The sequence below is a fragment of the Rhinopithecus roxellana genome, chromosome 5 (assembly GCF_007565055.1).
Source record: "Rhinopithecus roxellana isolate Shanxi Qingling chromosome 5, ASM756505v1, whole genome shotgun sequence".
Taxonomy (NCBI): domain Eukaryota; kingdom Metazoa; phylum Chordata; class Mammalia; order Primates; family Cercopithecidae; genus Rhinopithecus; species Rhinopithecus roxellana.
The window spans coordinates 29,388,019-29,414,150 of record NC_044553.1 but is presented as its reverse complement, the minus strand read 5'-3'; the positions used below and the strand labels follow the sequence as shown (position 1 = coordinate 29,414,150).

Sequence of the window (26,132 nt, the reverse complement as noted above, 5' to 3'; positions counted from 1 at the left end):
GTTCCATTGATTTATGTACCTATTTCCTCCCACCTCCACCATCTCCTGCTCCCAAAGAAAACCGTAAAAAATTTGAGAGAAGGGTTACAGGCCATAAAGCGGAGACATAGTAACAGTAGCAATAACAATAATTAACATTTATTTAACCCACACTGAGCCAGGTGTTATGCTGAATAGTTTGCTGGTATTATCCTACTTAATAATCACAACAATCCTATCAGATAAAAGCTATTATAAACTCAATTTTGCAGATGAGGGAAGTATAGCAAGCAATGGATACATAATCTACCCAGAGTTACACAGTTACTAAGTGGTAGAGGCATGATTTGAGCCCAGGCACTCGGATGCCTAAGCCAGTGTTCTTGTTCTTATTTACTGAAGAGTTGCTAATAGTTTGTGATGAGAGATTATATACCACCAAAGACAGCCATAAAAGGGAAAATCTTATTTTACTAAATATATACTACTCCTGAAGCATTTTTGTCTATCTTCTACTAAAACAGTTTTGGTAGCTATTTTTGTTTTAATCTTTCATAGAAATTTTAGGCTGCCCTATGGCCAGGAAAATTTTTTTTCTTTTTTTCTTTTTTTTTGAGATGGGGTTTCACTCTGTGGCCCAGGCTGGAGTGCAGTGGTGCAATCTTGGCTCACTGCAACATCCACCTCCTAATTTCAAGCAATTCTCCTGCCTCAGCCTCCTGAATAGCTGGGACTACAGGCACGTGCCACTATGCCTGGCTCATTTTTGTATTTTTAGTAGAGACAGGGTTTCACTATGTTGGCCAGGCTGGTCTCAAACTCCTAATCTCAAGTGATCTGCCCACCTGCCTCAGAAAAGTGCTGAGATTACAGGCATGAGCCACTGCTCCTGACCAAAAAAAAGCTTCTTTTTTTTTTCGAGACAGTTTTGCTCTTGTTGCCCAGGCTGGAGTGCAATGGTGCAATCTCTGCTCACTGAAACCTCTGTCTTCCAGGTTCAAGTGATTCTCCTGCCTCAGCCTCCCTAGTAGCTGGGAATACAGATGCACACTACCATGCCCAGTTAATTTTTACTTTCTTTCTTTAGTAGAGACAGGGTTTCACCATGTTGATCAGGCTAGTCTCGAACTCCTTACCTCAGGTGATCCACCCGCCTAGGCCTCCCAAAGTGCTGGGATTACAGGTGTGAGCCACTGCGCCTGGCCCAAAAAAACATTTTCCAGGGATTGTTCTTTTAAAAAAGTATTCTAATTTTCTCTTGACTTCAAGTGAGATATGTACGTATCTACATAATGATTTTGAAATCCATATGGAGACATTCTCATCAAGAAAGCTCACGTAAACATGCAGATATTTTCATGTCTCATATCATTGTTTAGTCAGAAGGTCTCTATGGCTATTGATCATCGCATTTGACTTAACAAAGTAGTGTTTCCTGTAATGTCTTGCTACACAATGAAGCAAAGCTGATAGCTTCACACAGAGTACTGCAGGCTAAGCAATGGAGCAACATAAGAGATCAACAATAACCTAATATTCAAATATTTTGTTACCTTTTTTTTAACTGTTGCTGGTAAATGTTTTCATTAAAAATACTTCTTTTGTGATTAAAAATGATACTTGTAGACAATTTGTAAAATAAAGTTAGGTAAAAGAAAAAAATGAAAATCACTCAAAATCACCAAGGTATTTTTATCTTTTTATATTTTCTTTTTGATATTATCAAATATATATATTTATATAAATTATACAAACATTATCATTTTCTTGTATTTAACTGTCTGCCTATCTATCTACCTACATATTTATTTAAATTACTATCTTTCATTTATCTTTTATAAAATTGAGATAATAAGAAATGACTTGATGTTTGATAGATCAGTAAGGTGACTATAGTTGGCCTTGATTGTGCATTTTTACAAAGCTAAAAGAGAATAATTTAAATGTTCCTAGCATAAAGAAAAGATACATATTTAAGGTGATATCCCAATTACTCTGATTTGATTATATGAACATATCAAATTGTCACACATATCCTGAAAATATGTACATCTAATACATATCAATACAAAATTAGGATATTATAAACACTTAGGCATTCCTTTTTTAATTTATCATATCACAAACATTTTCTCATGCAATTAAAGCTACATTTAAAAGAGCCTTATGAAAATAAAACAAGAAAAAAAAATTTTTTTAACATAAATAGCCTCACGATAATCTATCATGTTGCTATACCATACTTTTATAACTATTCCCTTATTGTTATGTATTTAGATTTTCTTTCTTACTTTTGTTTCAAGGACTACTGTTGTGTTGAATACCTCTGTATATGAATCTTTGCCTGAGATTGTAATATTTTGGCCCTTTCCGGAATGCCACAGGGCCTGGTTTTCAGGGGTGGAGTGGGAGGCTTAATAATGTCCACAGTATAGTACGGGCTGGATTCTTTAAACTAGGATCTAAGCTCTTTGTTGTTTATGCAAGGCCAGGGGACTTAAAATAGCCTTCCTGCCACAGGGTGGTTAAGTTGAACCAGATCTGCATTAGCTGGTAAACTGCATCCAGTTATAGATGACCCTGACCACACGCAACAGCCAGGTCTATTTTAAGCCACATTGCTAAGTGGAACAGTTGGTTAATGGAATGTGTTAGAGGTGTATCTCCCTGGCTTTGATAAATCAAAGAGACAGGATCGAAGATGACTATCCCAGCAAACTGAATACTTAGAAGTTACTCTCCCAACAATTAAGTGCCCATTTCTTCAGTGGGAAACAAGTATCAAAGGACTAAAATTTGTTTATTCTGTCTTACAGGACAAAATGCATACTTTAGGGCATACCACTGTCTACAATCAAAGGCCTGACCAATGGCTACTAAAAACGAAGGCATCAGCTGAGTGTGGTGGCTCACATCTGTAATCCCAACACTTTGGGAGGCCAAGGTGGGCAGATCGCTTCAGTCCAGGAGTTCGAGACTAGCCTGGGCAACATGGTGAAACCCTGTCTCTACCAAAAAATACATATACATATATAAATTAACAGGGCGTGGTGGTGTGCACCTGTAATCCCAGCTACTCACGAGGCTTAGGTGGGAGGATTGCTTGAACCCAGGTGGTCAATGCTGCAGTGAGTCACGACTGTGGCACTGCACTGCAGCCTGGGGGACAAAGCAAGACTCTGTCTCAAACAAACAAATGAAAAAATGAAAAAAAAAAAAAAAAGAACAGGAAGGTATCAACACAGTAACATCACATTCTACAAATGGTTAAAAAAAAGTTGCTAATGTGTTTTTAAGTCTGATATGAGCCATTCCTTACCATACTTCTGTGACCCAGCAAAGAAAGAACGTGTAAGAACAAAGGGTCTCTCCTTCCCTTTAGATCGCTGTATCAGTCCTTCTGCAGTAGCCATTTGCTATATCACCAAACAAGAAAAATTTCAAAGAGATGATTGGATTTGTACAGACATCCTCAATAAGCTATCTAAAATACAAAAAGCAAACAGTAGGCAGGAGCATGAAATGGAAAATATTAAAATAAATCCATCAAATAAGTTTCACAGTATAATGAAACTACTCTAAATTCCCCTATTAAAAGAATGGAAAATTTTCTTTGGTTAACAATAGCAATGAAATAATAATAAACAATCATCTAGCATTTATTTGGTGCTTACTATTGCTAGGCACTTAGTACAGTTTTCTCATATAATCTACGTAACAACCTCTGAGAGACAGTTTTCATTGGCAGGAAAAACTGAGATTCAGAGAGGTTAAATGACTGGCCCTGACCTATATAAGAAAGCTTACTAACTAAAGCAGCCTACAGTTACTGCAACAGGCTGTTACAGAGGCAAACACATACTATCTGAAAACTAGGCTTATATTTAGCCAAAAGCTCCCATTGGAAAATACCAATAGGTGAGAGGGCTACAGGAATACAGTCACAAGTTGAAAATAACAAAGAACCATGGGTATACATGAGGGCAAGTGTCTGCCATGTCTTTTGGATGTAGCTGGCAAATGAAAGATAATTTTACCACCTTTATTGAGGAAGCTAAGTACTTAAGGAAAGCTCTACATTTTTATTTATTTTTTTTTTTTGAGACAGAGTCTCGCTCTGTCGCCCGGGCTGGAGTGCAGTGGCCGGATCTCAGCTCACTGCAAGCTCCGCCTCCCGGGTTCACGCCATTCTCCTGCCTCAGCCTCCCGAGTAGCTGGGACTACAGGCGCCCGCCACCTCGCCCGGCTAGTTTTTTGTATTTTTTAGTAGAGACGGGGTTTCACCGTGTTAGCCAGGATGGTCTCGATCTCCTGACCCTGTGATCCGCCCGTCTCGGCCTCCCAAAGTGCTGGGATTACAGGCTTGAGCCACCGCGCCCGGCCAGCTCTACATTTTTAAAGTATACTTATTGAAATTGTGTCTGTGTTCTAAATATTGCTCCTCCAGTGTGAATATAAGACTTGCTGTATGTAGATATTTGTGAAATCTTAAAACATTTGTTTTAATTACCTTCTTTCACATATTTATACACTGCTTGCATCAATAAAAGTTTGAGGTAGCAGCCAGTGAGTGCCACTTATTAAGGGCTCCTATCGAGGCAGAGGTTTTATGTTATAATCAATTTCATAATATTTAAAAGTTCATCATGAAAAGAAAAGAAGCAAAGGGAGAAATAATAAAAAGTCTTGTGTTGGCTACTACCTAACATTCATTGCAACTGTCAGAAAAGACACACAAAGAGAAATGAACAGTAGAGGATAGCCATTATATTACAAAGCAAACGACTTTCAGCCAAAAGGCAGGTCACACGAGCCCAATTTACTTCTTTTTGGATGTCTTACGTGATAAAAACCGTAGATGTTGTGGAGTTCTCTGTGCTCCCAATTGCCATGATGAATGGCATTCTTCTGCATGGTTTGCTCTGGCCCTCTAAAGACAGAGGGCTCATTCATGTCATTCCAAAGGAATAGGATGTCCGTAGATCCCTAGGAAGTAAACCTTGGTCATGACACTCCTACAATGATGATGTCTATACAATAGCTCTCACCATTCCTCTTTCCTACCTCATTTTAAAAATTATGTTTATTATCTATGCTCTGTCCTCTGCTCCACTGCTAGAGTTTAAGTTCCACAGGGCATGACATTTTGTCTGTTTTGTTCATTAATCAATTCCAAACATCTAGAATAATACCTGGCCCATAGACATATCTCAATAAATATTTGCTGATGAATAAAAGAGTGCTGCCCTGTGTTGTCTGTGAAATATATATTGCCAGCCGGGCGCGGTGGCTCAAGCCTGTAATCCCAGCACTTTGGGAGGCCGAGACGGGCGGATCACGAGGTCAGGAGATCGAGACCATCCTGGCTAACACGGTGAAACCCCGTCTCTACTAAAAAATACAAAAAACGAGCCGGGCGAGGTGGCGGGCGCCTGTGGTCCCAGCTACTCGGGAGGCTGAGGCAGGAGAATGGCGTGAACCCGGGAGGCGGAGCTTGCAGTGAGCTGAGATCCGGCCACTGCACTCCAGCCTGGGCGACAGAGTGAGACTCCGCCTCAAAAAAAAAAAAAAAAAAAAAAAGAAATATATATTGCCTGGAAAATTCATTCCAAGACCTCCATGCAGGACTCCTATGGGGAAGGTGGTGAATGTTCACAACTGGGCTCTTTCTCATTCATTGGATGCTACAACTCTTAACTAAGGGCAACTACAGATGAACATGACAAGATTCTACCTTCTCTCTAATACTTTGAAAGACTTGACAGTCAATATACCTGTTTGTTAATATGATCTATAGTTTGTATTCTACACAGAACTGTTCAATTTAGGGACAGGTGAGTCATCTAGTTAACATGGTATTGCAGAATCCCTGGTCTTTTCTAGAATCCCTTATCTTTTGGCATTTGACTGAAGAGCTAAAAAGACAGGGAGTCCCTCAGGCAGCTCATTCCATTATTTTCCAAAAATCTGGCTCTTTGTACATAATATTCCCCTTGCAGAGCCTACCTAGCTTACCTTCTGAGACCCGACAGAATACATCTGTCACCTCGCCCACACGAAAGTCTTTCAAATGCCTGGAGGTGGCTTACTTGTTGCTTTTGTTTGTTTGTTTGTTTTTTAATCTTTATTTCTAAACATGTGTACTTCTATGAATAAGGGTAAATGATTTCCAAATATTTAACTACCATATCTTTCCTTTAGAACCATCTAAGGCAGGGATTGGCAAACATTTTTGGTAAAGGTACAGATAGTAAATATTTTCAACTTTGCAGGCCATGAGGTCTCTTTTTCAATTATTCAACTCTGCACTGTAGTACGAAAGCAGCCACAAATAATAGGGAAATGAATAGGCATGGCCAGATTTGGCCCAAGGCTTGTCTATCCCTGTACTAAGTTGTTTACTAGTGCCCTAATACTTGATGCCAGAAACTAGAGTTCAGTGGTTAAAAGTTGGGCTTAGGGGACAAACAGACCTGAGTTCAAATTTTGGTTCCACCACTTACTAGATGCGTGACCTTGGCAAGTTTTTAAGCTTCTCTACGTCTCAGTTTCCTCATCTATGGGGTTAGATTTAGTTATAGTTCCAACTTCAGAGGGTTATTATGAAGACAAATGGTATGATGCACATAAAGTCCTTAGCACAGTGCTTGGCACACAGCAAGTACTCAATTTGCATTAGGTATCATCATTATCATCATCACTGCCATCATTAATATCATCATAATTGGTTGAAAACAGTTCTCCAGATGTGGCCTCTCCAGTTTTCTCTGTGGTTCTTATCAGATTATTTAAAAATCACACTTCACTTTTAATGACAAATATGTTGTAAGATATTTGCACATGTATCATCATATTTAAATAACAGTTATGGAATACAATTTTATATAAAATATGTATATAGCAATTTGAAAATATAATAAACCTCTGCTATAAAGTACTTTGATATATCATAGAGTCTATTATAATAGAGGTCAAAATCACAGCTTTTGTGCATTTGGTTATGCATATGGCACCTCTCCCAGCACCCCCAGAGTCTGTAATATGGTGGCCATACTTGCCTTTTAACAAAAGCATTATATATGAAAAGCTACTCAATGAAAAAGAATAGTTTTATTCAATCCCTTTTTCTGCTTCTTTCACTCTTTCAGGTAACTAGAAAAGAACAAAGGAATAAAAACCAACCTGATAAACAGGGAAAGCAAAAAGACTTGAATACCACTCTCTGACCTTGGGATTGGTGAAATCCAGATAAGAGGAGAGACCTGTGGAGGCAGAACAGTAGGGAGCCTGTCAAGAACAGTGGTCCTCACAGTAAGATGCATTGTAAAGAAGATATCAGATGTGAGAGCTGGGAAATGGGCACCTTACATAAACATGAAAGTTGGCTGACACAGGCATGGTCTGTTGAGAAGTGAATGAAGGCAATGCTGGGCTCCAGTGACAATCACTAGATCTTTCAATACCAGAGGCCCAGGGGAATGCCAATGCACAAGCATCACGATGGAGCCTGTCCCTTACTGATGGCCTAAGGCAGCCCAAGTAAGGATGGTAAATATCCTGCAGCGATCTCTTGGTTCTTTTTTTTTGAGACGGAGTCTCGCTCTGTCGCCCAGGCTGGAGTGCAGTGGCCGGATCTCAGCTCACTGCAAGTTCTGCCTCCTGGGTTCACGCCATTCTCCTGCCTCAGCCTCCTGAGTAGCTGGGACTACAGGTGCCCGCCACCTCGCCCGGCTAATTTTTTGTATTTTTTAGTAGAGACGGTTTCACCGTGTTAGCCAGGATGGTCTCGATCTCCTGACCTCGTGATCCACCCGTCTCGGCCTCCCAGAGTGCTGGGATTACAGGCTTGAGCCACCGCACCCGGCCGATCTCTTGGTTCTTAAAGAGAACAGAGAAGTGTGTTCAAGGGATGTAAAGGGAAAAAAAGAAAGGTAAAAAAAGAAAGGTACAGGGTTTCTCTACAGTGCATGGATTTATAAGAGATAGTGCTGACTCTTTATCTCTATTTCTAAACAATGTGGTGAGTTTCCTTTTGTCCTTGGGGAGTTTCTACCAAGGCTTTAAATTAATAACTTTTAATAACTTTTGAAATGAACAATTCATAGTCACCAGGGTGGCTGAGGTCACTCATGAAAGCCTGGGAAGCCAAAACTATGGGATAAAAGGGTGAAGAGCAATTACAAGGAGAGAGCTTGCAGAACCCCCTTTTTTCTTTCTCCTCCTCCACTTTTCTTATTCTCCAACTTTTTACTACTGTTTGCTTAGAGAAACAGCATGCCACTGAGGTTTGTTTATTTTTCATTCATTCAATTATTGATTGATAAATACATACAAAGCATACAGTACCAAGTGTTATGAAAGATATAAAAGGCAATACTATCTCTTCCTTAAATTATATGCTTAAAATGTAGCTAGAGGAGCAAAAGACATCTACAAGGGAGCAGAATGAGGACCATGCAGCCTTTATTAATTGGGACAGAACAAATGGAAATAGTAAGTGTATAAAGTGATTTCATACCTGGCCAGCACACCCCTTCAAAGTCTTCCCCTTCCTGGTTCTTCACAAAGAAGCCCTGATCTTTGGCCTTCACATATACTGAGTAGTCAGGATCAATCTTGATGTGGGGATCACTGATGACCACAAGCTGTCAGGACATGAAGGTTTGGAGGTCTCATCAGTTTTATGTAAGACAAATGTTCATGTATATGTTTTCACCATAGTTTGGGGGCTCAATTTTTACAAACAACTACAACTAGTATTGAAATATTTCAGACACAAAACCAAAAACAAAAACAAAATAGGTATTTCAGACACCAGTAAAACCCTATAACCTTTCACGTGCTTATGAGAATTTCAACTGATAGTAAAACTGGGTCAATGCTGGCCAGGCACAGCGGCTCACACCTGCAATCCCAGCACTTTGGGAGGTCAAGGTGGGAGGATTGCTTAAGGCCAGGAGTTTAAGACCAGCCTGGGCAACATAGTGGGACCCTGCTTCCACAAAAAAATTTAAAAATTAGTTGGGCGTGATGGTGTCCACCTGTGGTCCCAGCTACTCAGGAGGCTGAAGCAAGAGGATTGTTTGAGCTAGGGAGGTTGCAGCTACAATAAGCCATGATGATGACACTGCAATCCAGCTTGAGTGACAGAACAAGACCCCATCTCTAAAAAAGAAAACAAACAAAAACAAAAACAAAAGCAAAACAGGCCAATGCTCTTTTATAATTATTGCTGCCTAACCAATAGAAGTTCTTTAAATAGCATTAAGTGTCTATCTGTCCATGATGATGGGTGCTGCATACTATACATAGAGAACTAAGTAGGCAGGGTACGTGCTTCCTAGACATTTAGATGCTCAGATAACATTGATATGAGCAAACATTAAAGAAACTAAGAGAATAACATGTTAAAAACAAATGAAGTCCCCAAGCCTAGTGGTGCAGGCATATTAGGAAGGAGATTTGAGAAAAGTTGTAAGCCACAGCATTACGTCTCTAGCATCTCTCCGTGACTTTATGATACCATCACTTCCACCAGTCTAGGGCCTCAATAACACTTTATTTGGCTAGAACACCATCTAATCCTCCTTCCTCATCTCTATTCTTATCAGTCCTGAAAATTAAAGTTTAATTCTTCATTGCTCAAACTTTTTCTTAAATTTTGTTTGTTTGTTTTTTGAGACAGTCTTGCTCTGTCACTTAGGCTGGAGTGCAGTGGCATGATCTCGGCTCACTGTAACGTCCGCCTCCTGGGTTCAAGCGATTCTCCTGCCTCAGCCTTCCAAGTAGCTGGAATTACAGGTGCCCGCCACCATGCCGGGCTAACTTTTTTTTTTTTTTTTTTTTTTTTGTATTTTTAGTAGAGATAGGGTTTCATCATATTGGCCAGGCTGATCTCGAACTCCTGACCTCAGGTGATCCGCCCACTTGGGCCTCCCAAAGTGCTGGGATTGCAGGTGTGAGCCACCGCACCCAGCCTAAATTTTTAAATTGTGGTAAAATACACATAACATAAAATTTACCATCTTAACCTTTTTTTTTTTTTTTTTTTTTTTTAGACGGAGTCTTGCTCTGTCGCCCGGGCTGGAGTGCAGTGGCCAGATCTCAGCTCACTGCAAGCTCTGCCTCCCGGGTTTACGCCATTCTCCTGCCTCAGCCTCCCGAGTAGCTGGGACTACAGGCGCCCGCCACCTCGCCCGGCTAGTTTTTTGTATTTTTAGTAGAGACGGGGTTTCACCGTGTTAGCCAGGATGGTCTCGATCTCCTGACCTCGTGATCCGCCCATCTCGGCCTCCCAAAGTGCTGGGATTACAGGCTTGAGCCACCGCGCCCGGCCCATCTTAACCTTTTTTTAAGTGTGCAGTTTAGTACTGTTAAGTATGCACATTCACAATGTTGTGTAGTCAATCTCCAGAACTCTCTCATGTTGCAAAACTAAACCTTTATACTCATTAAATAATGATTTCTCATTCCCTCCTCCCAGCTCCAGCAACTACCATTCTACAATACTTTCTGTCTCTATGAATCTGACTACTCCAATTACTTCAAATTAGTGGAATCACGCGGTATTTGTCTTTTTGTAACTGGCTTATTTCACTTAGCATTTATCCTCAAGGTTCATCCATGCTTTAGTATCTATTAGAATTTCCTTCCTTTTAAAGGCTGAATAATATTCTGTTGTATGTATACACCACATTTTGTTTACATATTCATCTGTCAAGGGAGCTGCAACCCAAGCAGCTTGGGTTGCTTTGACCTTTTGACTACTGTGACTAATGCTGCTATAAACGTGGGTGTATAAATATCTGTTCAGGTTCCTGCTTCCAATTCCTTTGGGTATATATCCATAAGTGGAATTGTTGGATCATACAGTAATTCCATTTTTAAATTTTTGAGGAACTATCATACTGTTTTCCATAACAGCTGTACCATTTTGCATTCCTACCAACAGTGCACAAGGATTCCAATTTCTCTACATCCTTGCCAACACTTGTTATTTATTTATTTTTTTAAATAGTAGTCATCTTAATTACGTAAAATGGGATTTCACTGTGGTCTTGGTTTGCATTTCCCTAATGATAGTGGTGTTGAGCATCTTTTCTTGTGCTTGTTGGCTGTTTGTATATCTACTTTGGAGAGATATCTATTCAAGTTCTTTGCCCACTTTTTAACTGTTTTTCTGCTGCTAAGTTGTAAGAGTTTGTTATATATTCTGGATATTAACCCTTTATTCAAAAACTTGTAATGTTCCCAAATGCATACAAAGCAGTTTACAAAAAGGTCCCAACCTTTCTGGTCAGATCCTCCACTGTTAGAACCCTCACATGCCTTGCTGTCAACCTTGCCTGCGCACTACTTTCCGAACACCCGTAATGCTCCTTCCTCTGGCTGCACTGCGCTCTCCCCTCTCCCCGCTTACCCATTAGTTAGGGCATCCTTCAGGGCTCATCTAAAATGCACTTCTAGGCCAGACATGGTGGCTCACGCCTGTAACCCCAGCACTTTGGCAGCCCCAGGCGGGCAGATCACCTGAGGTCAGGAGTTCAAGACCAGCCTGGCCAACATGGTGAAACCCCGTCTCTACTAAAAATACAAAAATTAGCTGGCCACAGTGGCACATGCCTGTAATTCTAGCTACTCAGAAGGCTGAGGCAGGAGAATTACATGAATCCAGGAGGTGGGGGACGCAGTGAGCCAAGATTGCAATATGGCACTCCAGCCTGGGTGACAGAGTGAGACACTGTCCCGAAAAAATAAATAAATAAAAAAATAAAATAAAATAAAATGTACCTCTGAAACAAAGCCCTGCTTAAGTCTTGAGGATACAATCTTCTCTTTCTTGGCCTGCCCCCTACCCTGACCTTTCTTTGGCTCTTATGTTACTTCCCTGTATTGTGGCTGGATACTTGCCTTTTCTTCACTCACTGTAAGACCACAAGGAGCTCATCTCTGTATCCTCTTCAGCACTAGCACAGCATCTTGAAGGTTCCTCGGTAAATAACTACTTATCAAGGACAGAAGATCTGGAGTCAGGCAGACCAGGGTTCAGACTCTTGTCTTGCTATTTATTCACTGTGTGCCTTTGTGTAAAGTTTGAAACCAGCCTAAGCCTCAGCTTCTTCATCTAAAATATGGGGTAACAAGACCTACCTTATAGTTTTGTCATCACTGGATGGAATAATGTGTTTTATTATATTGTCTAGCCCATAACAGCTTGATATACGGTAGCTATTTATTAATTAGGAAATTAGGAGTTAAATGGATTGGCTCTGGTCATCTGTGAAAAGCCTGGTGGGGAGGTCAAAGGAATGGGTTGAAAAGTCAACCTTACTTTCAAGGAGAGGGACTTTATTCATTTACATGATATACATAGGGTTTCACCCCACTTCTCCTCTCTCCGTTTTTTTCTCTCCTTCCATCTTTTCATTATTGCTATTACCACCACCACCACTCCTGGAACTGGAAAACAGCATTATACATGTTCCAGTGGCTTCTCTCCCTCCCCATTTTCTATTTCTATTATTTTTTTTGGCCAGATTGACAGCTGGAGTCCACCAAGGAAGCATGCATGAAAAACAGTGTAATAAAAGAATTTGATATTATATTTGATATTTGACTGTTAAGGGTTTTTCAAGCCCTGCTACTCCCCGCTTACCCTTCTGCCCGTATCTGGACAAGTCAACAAATAAAGCTCTAGTGCTCCCTCCTTTGGCGCCAGCAGGGGGTTCAAACTACCTAAGCCTCAGCCTGCATGCAAGAGCCCTTGCCCTGTCCCCACCTGCTAACCACCATAAAAACTGAGTCAATCTGCTTTCTCAGTTCTCTCAAGCCATTTTCAAACTGGCTTGGGAGCCACCCCTGCTCTCCCCAGAAATTCTCATTATATGAGTAATAAACTTTTTAATTACCCTTGGTGCATGTGTGGTGTCACCAACTGAGACATGGAAACCAAATTTTGAGTGGGGGGATCATATTACTACAGGGCGGCCACAACAAATGGAACTGAAAATGCTAGACCCTTTCTTCATTATGGGGACCTAGATAACTAAGCTAGGAATGGATGGGGTCATCGCCTTTTCACCATTCATTTTCTGTCTTATCACAGTGACAATTATATTTGAATCTACTATTTTCACAGTCATTTTTCATCAGATGTTTCTCCACCATTGATGTGCCAAGGCAAGTTTAAAACATTTTTAAAAAGTCTGTAATTAAAAGGTTCAGAAATGTTGGCTTATTTTACCTTACGCTTTTTGCTTCTGAGCAGCTCTTGCATCCTCTTGGGGTTTGGGAATCTTTTTTTGTCCCAGGTGAAGTACCTCTTGCCCTCAGTGTGCTCTATGTCCAGCCACATGGCATCATAAGGAATGTCATGCTCATCAAACCCTGTATCCACTGCTTTTACGTCCTCCTCATCTTCATAGTTCCAGCGGCACTGGTGGTATCCCAAAGAGAAAAGAGGGGGCATGGCTTGTGTGCCTAAAAGAAGGAGACGACAACTGAGTCAACTGCCACCGCAATGAGCATTATTCATTTGATAAACATTTCCTGAATGTCTACAGAGTATTCAGCACTGAGCTTATGCTTAGAATATCAAGGAGAAGAAAGCATAGTCCTCGCCTTTAAGGAAGTGACAACCTGGCCAATGAGGCAGGAGTGTAAATAAAGTGCTCGCCCTGAGGTATAACTACCAGGTTAATGTATCAGTCTAGTGCTACCAGAACACGGAGAGGTTAATACATTCTGCCTGCGGTGAAGTATAGGGTCTTGAAAGGCTTCACAGAGGAGATAAAACCTGGTTTGGACCTTGTAGACTAAGTAGGAATAGACTAGATAGTAAGAATAGATAGAGCATTCGGGGCACAGGGAATAGAAAAAACACAGAGGCAGATAAGTACATGACAGGTTTACAGAAAAATAAATATTCCAGGGTGTCACAGTGTGAGAAAGACCAGTAGAAGATGAAACTGAATAGGGTCAGATTGTCAAGGGCCTTGTAATTGAGGTTAGGAATTCTGAATCTTGTCTTATGAGAAGCCATCAAGTGTCTGGCAAGATGTAATCTTAGCAGAACTATATTTAAGAAAAATTAAGTCAGGGTGCAGCATTCGGACTCACTTGAAGGTAAAGAGACTGAAGTTGGGAAGAAATTTCAGTAAATTATTATCAAAATGTTTACTGATAATGTGAAGGACTTCTGGTCAACCACTTGCATGTATCTCCTTCCCCTCCTAAAGTCACACTAAAATCTGAGTAAAGAAAAGAAAAAAGAAAGAAAGCCACAAAAAGAGAATGGGAGTGGAGTAATATCAACAAAAATTTGGCAGGTGGTAGGCAGGAATGGGGTGGTAACTGTTGGGCAAAGCCAGGGAAGCTCTCCCCAGAGTGTTACTGAGGAGGCTACTGATGGAAGAGCTCACCCTGGTCCCAAACACCAGTAGACACACCCACTCTCAAAAATAGAGTGGAAGCCTCATCTAGGCACACAGAGCCTCACCATGAAATATGAATGGAGGAGGGTGTGGTGGCTCATGCCTGTAATCCCAGCACTTTGGGAGGCTGGGGCGGGTGGATCACTTGAAGTCAGGAGTTCTAGACCAGCCTGGCCAACATGGTGAAATCCCATCTCTACTAAAAATACAAAAATTATCCAGGTGTGGTGGCGGGCACCTGTAGTCCCAGCTACTTGGGAGGCTGAGGCAGGAGAATTGCTTGACCCCAGGAGGCAGAGGTTGCAGTGAGCCGAGATTGCACCACTGCACTCCAGCCTGGGCAATAGAGTGAGACTCCGTCTCAAAACTCACATTTGAGCAAAGTCTCCAAAATCAGAGAAAGTGACTCAAATAAGGAAACAGAATAAAAGGATCTCCAAGAAAACAGGGACAATGCAAGGAATCAAAGTAAATATCAAAACATTATCATTAGTATCTCTAGAGAGACGAAAAAAGGTATTGTACCCTTAAACAAGACTAGGATAGCATAAAACAAGTGTAGGTTGAGTATCCCTAATTCGAAAATCCAAAATCTGAAGTACTCTAAAATCTGATTTTTTTTTTTTTTTTTTAAGATGGAGTCTAGCACTGTCACCCAGGCTAGAGTGCAGTGGTGCGACCTTGGCTCACTGCAACCTCTGCCTCTGGGTTCAAGCAATTCTCCTGCCTCAGCCTCCTGAGTAGCTGGGACTACAGGTGCGTGTCACCATGCCCAGCTAATTTTTGTACTTTTTAGTAGAGATGGGGTTTCACCATGTTGACCAGGTTGGTCTCAAACTCCTGACCTTAGGTGATCACCCACCTTGGCCCCTCAAAGTGCTGGGATTACAGTCATGAGCCACCATACCTGGCCTCTAAAATCTGAAACTTTTTGAACACCAACATGACACTCAAAGGATATGCTCATTGGAGCATTTTGGGTTTTGGATTTTCAGATTGGGATGTTCAACCAGTAAGTTTAATAAAAATATTCAAAATTTCAAAATAATCCCAAATCTGAAACACTCTAGAGTCCCAAGCATGGAATACTCAACCTGTATACAATTTATAAAACAATAAATGTCATTTAATGTGGTGTGCTATTTTGAATCCTCATCAAGTTTTAGAAGTGGGGTAAAAATACTTAGAATATCTCAGTGCTTTGGAAAGATGAGGTAGGAGGATTGCTTGAGACCAGGAGTTCAAGACTAACCTGGGCAACATAGCAAGACCCCATCTCAACAAAAAAATTAAAGTAAATAAATAAAAAGAATTAGCTGGGCATGTGGCACATGCCCACAGCCACAGTTACTTCGGAGGCTAAACTGGAAGGATTGCTTGAGCCCAGGAGCTAGAGGCTGCAGTGAGCCATGGTCACGCCACTGCACTCCAGCCTGGGCAACAGAGTGAGACCCTGTCTCCTAAAAACAAAAAACTTAGAGGCTCATCAGACTTGAAATTATACAGAGCAGCACTGATCATGAGTCTGTCCAACTGAAACAGGTTAAATAAATTACGTCACCAACAAATTTGCTACTTGAAAAAAAAATAGGATGTACACATTTCAGGATAATAAATGTTTTGCCATTGCTTTGCATAACATGAAAACAAAAACAAGGAACCATCAGAGGATAAGAAAGAGCTCCTAGAAAGCAGAAACATGATAGCATAAATGGAAGGCCTAGAAGATAAAATTGAGAAAACTGCTCAAAAACTAGGCAAAACAAGGAAAAGGAGATTATAAAATCCGTAGAGTAGAAAGGAAGGGAAAAATTAATCTAAGGAATAATACAAAACAGTTTCTCAGAACTGAATGACACAATTCTCAGGATTGAAGGGGTCCACATCTAACATCCAGAACAATAATTATTTTAAAAGACCTAGGGCCAGTCACAGTGGTTCACACCTGTAATCCCTGCAAAGCACTTTGGGAGGCCAAGGTGGGAGGATCCCTTGAGCCTAGGGTTTTAAGACCAGTCTGGGTAACTAGGGAAACCCTGCCTATACAAAAAATGAAAAAATTAGTTGGGCATGGTGGCACATGCCTGTAAATCCCATCTACTCAGGATTCTGAGGTGTGACGATCACTTGAGCCCAGGAGTTTGATGCTGCAGTGAACCACGATGACACCACTGCACTCCAACCTGGGCATAGAGCAAAATCCTGACTCAAACAAACAAACAAACAAACAAACAAAAGATCTCCATCAAGGAATTTTATTACAAAATTTCAGAATACTGGAAATTTGGAATGCTAATGATAAAGAGAAGGTATTTCAGAGAGAAAAGATAGATTACACACAGAGGAACAAAGGAATAGAATTAAGAATGGTTTTGGAGCAAGAAGGTAGAAGACAATAAAAGAAATGCCTTCAAATTCTTTTTTTTTTATGTTGTTCAAGTCTCCTATATCTTCTTTTTTTTTAATACTTTATGTTCTAGGGTACGTGTGCACAACGTGCAGGTTTGTTACACATGTATACATGTGCCATGTTGGTGTGCTGCACCCATTAACTCGTCATTTACATTAGGTATATCTCCTAATGCTATCCCTCCCCCCTCCCTCCACCCCACAACAGGCTCCAGTGTGTGATGTTCCCTACCCTGTGTCCAAGTGTTCTAATTGTTCAATTCCCATCTATGAGTGAGAACATGCGGTGTTTGGTTTTCTGTTCTTGCGATAGTTTGCTGAGAATGATGGTTTCCAACTGCATCCATGTCCCTACAAAGGACATGAACTCATCCTTTTTTATAGCTGCATAGTATCGGGCCCAGCTATAAAACTCATCCTTTTTTATAGCTGCATAGATTACCTGGGGCCCAGCTGTATAGGTATACATGTGCCACATTTTCTTAATCCAGTCTGTCATTGATGGACATTTGGGTTGGTTCCAAGTCTTTGCTATTGTGAATAGTGCCGCAATAAACATATGTGTGCATGTGTCTTTATAGCAGCATGACATAATCCTTTGGGTATATACCCAGTAATGGGATGGCTGGGTCAAATGGTATTTCTAGTTCTAGATCCTTGAGGAATTGCCACACTGTCTTCCACAATGGTTGAACTAGTTTACAATCCCACCAACAGTGTAAAAGTGTTCCTATTTCTCCACATCCTCTCCAGCACCTGTTGTTTCTTGACTTTTTAATGATCGCCATTCTAACTGGTGTGAGATGGTATCTCATTGTGGTTTTGATTTGCATTTCTCTGATGGCGAGTGATGATGAGCATTTTTTCATGTGTCTGTTGGCTGTATGAATGTCTTCTTTTCAGAAGTGTCTGTTCATATCCTTTGCCCACTTTTTGATGGGGTTGTTTGTTCTTTTCTTATAAATTTGTTTGAGTTCTTTGTAGGTTCTGGATATTAGCCCTTTGTCAGATGAGTAGATTGCAAGAATTTTCTCCCATTCTGCAGGTTGCCTGTTCACTCTGATGGTAGTTTCTTTTGCTGTGCAGAGGCTCTTTAGTTTAATTAGATCCCATTTGTCAATTTTGGCTTTTGTTGACGTTGCTTTTGGTGTTTTAGACATGAAGTCCTTGCCCATGCCTATGTCCTGAATGGTACTGCCTAGGTTTTCTTCTAGGGATTTTTATGGTTTTAGGTCTGACATTTAAGTCTCTAATCCACCTTGAATTAATTTTTGTATAAAGTGTAAGGAAGGGATCCAATTTCAGCTTTCTACTTATGGCTAGCCAGTTTTCCCAGCACCATTTATTAAATAGGGAATCCTTTCCTCATTTCTTTTTTTTTTTTTTTTTTTTTTTTGGTCAGGTTTGTCAAAGATCAGATGGTTGTAGATGTGTGGTATTATTTCTGAGGAGAAATGCCTTCAAATTCTCAGAGAAAGAATATTCAGCCCTGATAGGCAAATTATCAATCAAGGGTAAAGGTAGGAAAAAAGATGGTTTCATACCTGCAAGGAGGCAAAAAGAGTACCTCCAATGCAAACGTCCTTGGGAAACTACCAGAAGATGCTACAAACAAATAAACACAACAAGGGAATAAACCCGAAAAGAGAAAAACAAGGAACTGAAGAAAGGAGGGATCCAACACCAGAAAACAGCAAAGGTAAGTTCTGAGATGAAAGCTGTGCAGGGAACCTAGACAGCAATGGTCCAGATGGGAGGAGGAAGATGAAGAGCTCTGGTAGGGAAAGAAGTAGACTGGATAAAGTATCAGACACCCTTGAGCATGTGAAAAATGTAAACACTGAATATTGATTTAACCAAAAATTGTGATATAACTAGATTGGGTGGGAGACAGAGGCCGGTATGGTATATGATTGAGCTAAACCCTCAGTAGGAGTCCACAAATAATCTTTACTGTCTTTGAACATGGTGGAAGATCCAGTATTTTTGAAGAGCTTTATCATAAACCAGCATTCTCACTAATAACAATGTGGAATGTAGCTGCAGGTGGGCTTTGATAGGACTTATTCCTGCACGAGTACCCATATCCATAAATTGTCATTCCTCCTGTCGCAATTGGAATTGAACACCCTTGAACATGGGCTAGACTTAGCTTGCTTTTATCAACTGAATGCAGCAGAAATGATGCTGCAATACTTTTGTTTTTAACAGCTTTACTGAATTCACATACCATGCAATTCACCCATCTAAAATGCACAATTCAATGTGGGTTTTTATGGCATATTACATTACTGATTCTTAAAAATTGTGGTAAAACACGTATAGCAAAATTTGCCATTTTAATCATTTCCAACTGTCCAATTCAGTGGCATTAATTACATTCACCATGTAGTACTAGCATTACCACTATTTCTAAAAACTTTACATCACCCCAAGCAGAAACTCTGTAATCAGTAAGCAGTAAATCCCCATCACTCACACCTCTCAGTCCCCTCTAATCTCTGTCTTGACAAATTTGCATATTGCAGCTACTTCATGTAAGTGGATTGTATAATACTTGTCCTTTCATGACTGTCTTATTTCATTTTCCATATTTTCAAGGTTCATTCATGTTGCACCATGTATCAGAACTTCATTTCTTTTTATAGCTGAATAATATTCTGTTATATGTATATACCACATTTTATTTGTTAATCTTTGATGGGCACTTGGATTGTTTCTACCTTTTGGCTATCATGTGTGGGTGAAGGATTACCCAGGTGCTGAGGCAAGAGACTGAAGGCACAAACTGTAGCAGCATAATAAAGAAAAGAGTTAGAATAAAGAATAGTTATAATACATATTAGATATAGAGATGATCATGGACAATTATCAATCATTAGTATAAACATTATTAATCACTAGCTTTTAATATTACTCTTTGTTGCATTACTAATATAACCTAGGAATAACTGGCGGGTATAGGGTCAGGTACTGAAGGGACATTGTGAGAAGTGACCTAGAAGGCAAGAGGTGAGCCCTCTGTCACACCTGCATAAGGGCCGCCTGAGGGCTCCTTGGTCAAGCGGTAACGCCAGTGATTGGGAAGGCACCCGTTACTTAGCAGACCGTGAAAGGGAGTCTCTCTTTCCTTGGAGGAGTCAGAGAACACTCTGCTCCACCAGTTTCTGGTGGGAGGCTGGATATTATCCAGGCCTGCCCACAGTCATCCGGAGGCTTAAAACCCTCCCTGTGGTGCTGTGCTTCAGTGGTCACGCTGCTTGTCCACTCTCATGTTCCTCCCATACTCCTGGTTCCTCTTTGAAGTTCGTAGTAGACAGTGGTAGAAGAAATAGTGAAAGTCTTAAAGTCTTTGATCTTCTTACAAGTGCACAGAAGAAAACACTGATGTATGCTGCCTTTCCTCTCTGCTTCGACTACCTAAAAGGGAAGGGCCCCCTGTCCCATGATCACATGACTTGCTTGACCTTATCAATCACTAGGACGACTCACCTTCCTTACCCTGCACCCCTTGTCTTGTACACAATAAATATCAGCGTGCCCAGTCATTCAGGGCCACTACCGGTCTCCGCGTCTTGGTGGTAGTGGTCCCGGGGGCCCAGCTGTTTTCTCTTTATCTCTTTGTCTTGTATCTTTATTTCTTACAATCTCTCGTCTCCACACACGGGGAGAACACCCACTAAGCCCCGTAAGGCTGGATCCTACAGTCATGAATAATGCTACAGTGATCATTGGCATACATGTATCTGTTGAGTCCCTGCTTTCAATTCCCTTGTGCATATTCCTAGGAGTAGAATTGCTGGGTGTATCAGTTAGCGTTCTTCAGAGAACACAGGGTTTTTCAGAGAAACAGAATTAATAGGATTTATATTGAATATATTTATATATTTATATATTATGTATACACAGAGAGAGAGAGATACAAATACTGATTTACTTAAAGTAACTGGCTCATGTGATTGTAGGGGCTGGCAAGTCTGAGTTTTGCAGGAGATACTGGCATACTAGAGAACCAGGGAAGAGTTGATGTTGCAACTTGAGCCTGAAGGCAAGCTGGAGATATTCTGTTTTCCCCAGGGACCTTAGTCTTTTTCTCCAAGGCCTTCAACTACTGGATGAGGCCCACTCTCATTATGGAGAGTAATCTGCTTCCTTCAAAGTCTACTGACTTAAATGTTAATCTCATTAAAAAATACCTTCACAGAGACATCTAAACTAGACAAATTGACACATAAAATTAACCATCACACTGGTTCATATGGTAATTCTGTTTTTAATGTTTTCAGGAAATGCTGAACTGTTTTCTGCAATGGCTGAACCATTTTACATTTCCACCGGCAATGTTCCAATTTCTCTACATCCTTGTAAACACTTATGTTTTTCCATTTTTTGGATTTAGCCATCCTAGTGGGTGTGAAGTGATATTTTACTGTGGTTTTGATTTGCATTTTCCTAATGACTAACAATGTTGAGCATATTTTCATGTGCTTGTTGTTCATTTATTTATCTTCTTTGCAGAAATATCTCTTTAAACCCTTTGCTCATTTTAGAATTGGGTTGTCTTTTTCTTTTTTTTTTTTAAGGATTTGGTAAAGATTTATTTATTTATTTTCCATTTCTAGTCTTTTAAAGTATGGCTTCTTTTCTTTTTTTAAAGGATATGGAAAATATTTATCTTTTTTTCCATTTCCAGTCTTTTAAAGTAGACACAGATACGCTTAGGTTAAGGCTGATTTTAACAGCACAAAAAAGTTGAGCACAAAGGATAGGATTAAATTCAGCAATCCAGAGTGATAAAAAGGAAAAGATACTGAGTAGGTGCCTTCGACAGACACATTATCCAGGTTGATTACCTAATAGTTGGACATTAAAGTCCTTATGCTGCAAAAGTGAGAATAATCTGCTGTATGAAGTATATGGTGGCATTTGTAGCTGTAACTTGTTTTCTGTTTATTAAGCACAATTAACATAGTTAAGTGTAGTCTTTAGTAGACAACCTGCATCCATTTAAATTAAACATAATATTTTCCACAGTAGTGTAAGTAAGGCCACAATATTTATTTTGGGTAAACCCTTTAATGTAGTGATTTTAATATCACTGTCATTCATTCTTTTGGAATATAAAGTGTTTTAAGTGAATTAAGGTTACAGATAATTTTTAAAATACTATATCATGACTAATATATTAAAACTATACTTACATATTTATATCTAATACCCAAAGAAAATTCACTGCCAAATTGTTAACAGTAGATATTAAACAGTCTGACACCCTTATTAACTGATTCTATAGGTATAAGTATAGGTCAGTATGATTTTAGTGTCTATTCTTTCATTTACTAAATTAGGAAAGCAGTAGTTACAGAACAAATAAAAACAAGTGAAGCAGCCACCCAAGGACCATAACAGCTCCTGAGTTAGCTGTGTCACAAGCTCAGATAGAAATCTCCACTATATGCACAAAGCTGGATTCAAATTATTCATCAAAAGGTGCTGGTAGAAGTTGTCGGATGCCTTCCAATATAGATCCCCAATCCCATGGCCACCAGATGAGACAGCAGCAAAACTCTTTAGAAATTCTGCTGAGAAAATGCCCCCTTTCCTCATCAGGCTTTAAATTCCATGCTGGGTAGCTGTGTGCTTCAGGTGCTTCAAAGAGGAACTCCTTGTGGGGAATATTTTCTGGCCAACTTGACTAATCCCATATCCAACCTGAGCTTTTATTCAAGATGCTTTCAATGTCTTTCTTTCTCTCACTATCTTCCTCAGACTGAGAGCTATTTTTCTCCAATGTCTGTGAAAGAGGTAGGCTGTCATAGAACTTTTGGAGCTACTCTGTCCAAATTCAAATTCATTTTAAGCATCCAGCTGTATTTTTTCCATGTCACTATTATATTAATTTTTTTTTTTTTTTTTTTTTTAGAGATAGGGTCTCGCTCTGTTGCCTAGGCTAGAGAGCAGTAGTGTGAACATTGCTCACTGCAGCCTTCCTTTGGGAAGCAAAGCAGAGGATTACTTGAATTCAAAGAAGTACTTTGGAGGTTTCCCAAAGCACTGGGATTACAGGCGTGAGCCACTGTGTTCAACCCATGTCACTCTTATAAACAGAAACTGATATTGGAGCACTGTTCCCCTTCCTATCATTGCTAAAGTGTAGTTCTATCCAGGAGCCCTGCAAGCTTTCTCTGCAGCCTGGGGCCCCTGCTCTGTGATATGGTGCCAGAAGATGGCTGTAGCAGTCCGGGTCACTGTTTGGTTGTGGTCTAGGGGATGCATGTGCCCTCAGTGGCAGACAGTACAGCAGGCGAGCATGAGGGGTATGGGCCCAGTGCTCAGCCTGTCTTTTTGTTGTTGAGTTGTAGAAAGTTCTGCATGTATTCTGGATAAGAGACCCATATCAGATACACAATCTGCAAACATTTTCTCCCATTCTGTAGGTTGCTTTTTCACTTTCTTATGTTCTTTGATGCAAAAAAGTTTTTAATGTTAGTGAATTCTAACACGTATTTGTTGTCATTGTTGCTCACGATTTTGTTGTCATATCTAAGAATCCATTGCCAAATCCAAGTTCACGGAGATTTACCTGTTTTCTTCTGAGAGTTTTATGGTTTTAGCTCTTATACAGTTGATCCATTTTGAGTTAGTTTTTTGTATATGATATACACACAACATATTTTGAATATAGGAGTCCAACTTCATTCTTTTGCAAGCAGATATCCAACTGTCTCACACCATATGCTCAAGAGACTATTTCTTCTTTATCGAATGATCATGAACCTTTATTGAAATTGTAATGGTGACATGGACAAAGTACTGTGGTTTGTGCCTGTAATCCCAGTGTTTGGGTAGCTATAAATGTATGGGTTTATTTCTAGATTGTCAATTCTATTTCACTGGTCTATATGCCTATCCTTATTCCAGTAGCACGTTTTTTTTTTTTTTTTTTTTTTGAGATGGAGTCTTGTTTTGTCACCCAGGCTGGAGTGTAGTGGCACAATCTTGGCTCACTGCAACCTCCACCTCGCCTCGTGAGTTCAATCGATTCTCCTGCCTCAGCCTCCCAAGTAGCTGGGATTACAGATGCCCACCACCACACCTGGCTAATTTTTGTATTTTTAGTAGAGACAGGTTTTCACCATGTTAGTCAGGCTGGTCTCAAACTCCTGACCTCAAGTGATCCACCCACCTCAGCCTCCCAAAGTGCTGGGATTACAGGCACGGGCCACTGTGCCTGGGCAGTGGCATGTTCTTTTGATTGCCATAGCTTTGAAGTAAGTTTGAAATTGAGAAGTTGTATTCCATTTTCAATCTGCTTAAGACATACCCGAGACTGGACAATCTACAAAAGAAAGAAGTTTAATTGGACTTACAGTTCCACATGAAGCCTCACAATCGTGGCTGAAGGCAAGAAGGAGCATGTCACATCTTACATGAACGGCAGTAGACAAAGAGAGTACTTGTGCAGGGAAACTCCCCTTTTTATAACCATCAGGTCTCATGAGACTGACTTACTATCAAGAGAACAGTACGGGAAAGATCTGCCCCCATGATTCGATTACCTCCCACCGGGTCTCTCCCACAACATGGGAATTCGTGATGAGATTTGAGTGGGGACACAGCTAAATCATATCAGAAGTATAAATTTTCCAACTTTGTTTCTCTTTTTTAAGATTGTTTTGGCTATTCAGGTCCCTTTGCAATTCTATGGAAGATCAGCCTTTCCACTACTGCGAAAGAAGCCATTGCAATTTTGATAGGGACTGCAGTGAATCTGTAAATCACTTTCTGTATTACTGCCATCTTAACATTGCCTTCCAACCTTCGAACATGGGATGTCTTTCCACTGATTTAGGCATTCTTTAATTTCTTTCAGGAATGTTTTACAGTTTTCAGTGTACAAGTCTTTCACCTCCTTCATTAAGTGCATTCCTAGGTATTTTATTCTTTTGGATGTTATTGTAAATGGAACTGTTTTCTTAATTTTTTTTGGATTGTTCATTGAGGGTATATAGAAACAGAACTAATTTTTTTTCGTTATTGATTGATATGGTTTGGATTTGTGTTCCCACCCAAATCTCATGTCAAATTGTAATCCCCAATGTTGGAAGAGGAGCCTGGTGGGAGATGACTGGATCATGGGGGCGGATTTCTCCCTTGCTGTTCTTGTGATAGTGATTTCTCACAAGATCTGGTTGTTTAAAAGTGTGTGGCACCTCCTCCCTCTATTCCTCCTGCTCCGACCAGGTAAGATGTGCCTGCTTCCCCTTCGCCTTCCATCATAATTGTTAAGTTTCCTGAGGCCTCCCCAGTCATGCTTCCTGTACAGCCTGCAGAACCATGAGCCAATTAAACCTATTTTCTTTATAAATTGTCCAGTTTCAGGTGTTTCTTCATAGCAGTGCGAGAGCAGATTAATATACTGATCTTGTACCCTGCAACTTTGCTGAATTTACTATACTACCTCTAGTAATTTTTTTGTGGATTCTTTGGGATTATCTATATACAGGATCATATCATCTCCTATAATCTTATTTATTCTTTTCCAAATTTTGATGTCTTTTATTTAGTTTTCTTGCCTAATTTCTCTGGCTAGAAATTCCAGTACAATGTTGAATAACAGTGGTAAAAATGCAATGCCTTGTCTTGTTTCTGATCTTAGAGAAAAGCTTGCATTCTTTTAAAATAAAATGCTCTCATGCTAAAGCCAGTTGCATATTTTAATGGAGAAGAAAACATAGAAAAGTTGAAGTTGGGATACTAGTCATCTGAGATAAAGGGAGAGATAACCCAGGGGCTAAAAGCTCCAAGGAAAGCAGATGGTAAGTATTAGGAATTAGACAGTGGAGCATTCTAGATGCAGTGCAATGTTTTACTTAACTGAATGGGATGAGGATGGGAACAGAAATGCTTGCTAATTAAAATGCTTGGGTAAGTTATAAATTCTACACAGTGTGCAACAAATATTAACTTACAGTGATAACACATGGGATACAGGATGTATAACACAACAAGAAACTGGCACTTCTCCATGCAAATACCTGTAAGGTGTGAGTACTGTTTGAAGACATCAGAAGGTGTAGGTCCTGTCAGCAGAAAAACATCAATGATTCCACTTTCTGACATCCAGTGCACATGAGTTCGAGATCTGACCTTTTGTTTAGCAGCAACTGGGCCCATCTGGGACAGTGTATACTGGAAAAAGAACGGAATAAAAATTTGAGAAATTTCCCTTTAACCTGCAACATCCAGCCATATATAAGTAACAGTCTATTCCTTTAGTAGATACTACTGATATTCACTGATTATACTGTA

General features: G+C 40.1%; 1 protein-coding gene across 2 annotated transcripts in view; it reads right to left on the bottom strand.

The window, feature by feature from the left end:
* GANC (glucosidase alpha, neutral C) overlaps positions 1–26,132 on the bottom strand; it is a 95,805-nt gene that overhangs the window by 21,382 nt on the left and 48,291 nt on the right. Inside the window, exons 11-16 of one of the 2 annotated variants that reach the window (XM_010367025.2) lie at positions 25,859–26,012; positions 13,223–13,458; positions 8,498–8,624; positions 7,162–7,241; positions 4,822–4,965; positions 3,299–3,395 (exon numbers count right to left, since the gene is read on the bottom strand). In XM_010367025.2, the coding sequence (XP_010365327.2) occupies positions 3,299–3,395; positions 4,822–4,965; positions 7,162–7,241; positions 8,498–8,624; positions 13,223–13,458; positions 25,859–26,012 (838 nt within the window). Of the gene's footprint in view, positions 1–3,298; positions 3,396–4,821; positions 4,966–7,161; positions 7,242–8,497; positions 8,625–13,222; positions 13,459–21,859; positions 22,615–25,858; positions 26,013–26,132 lie in introns of those variants that run through there. The other variant, XM_010367026.2, reaches the window with a different exon arrangement.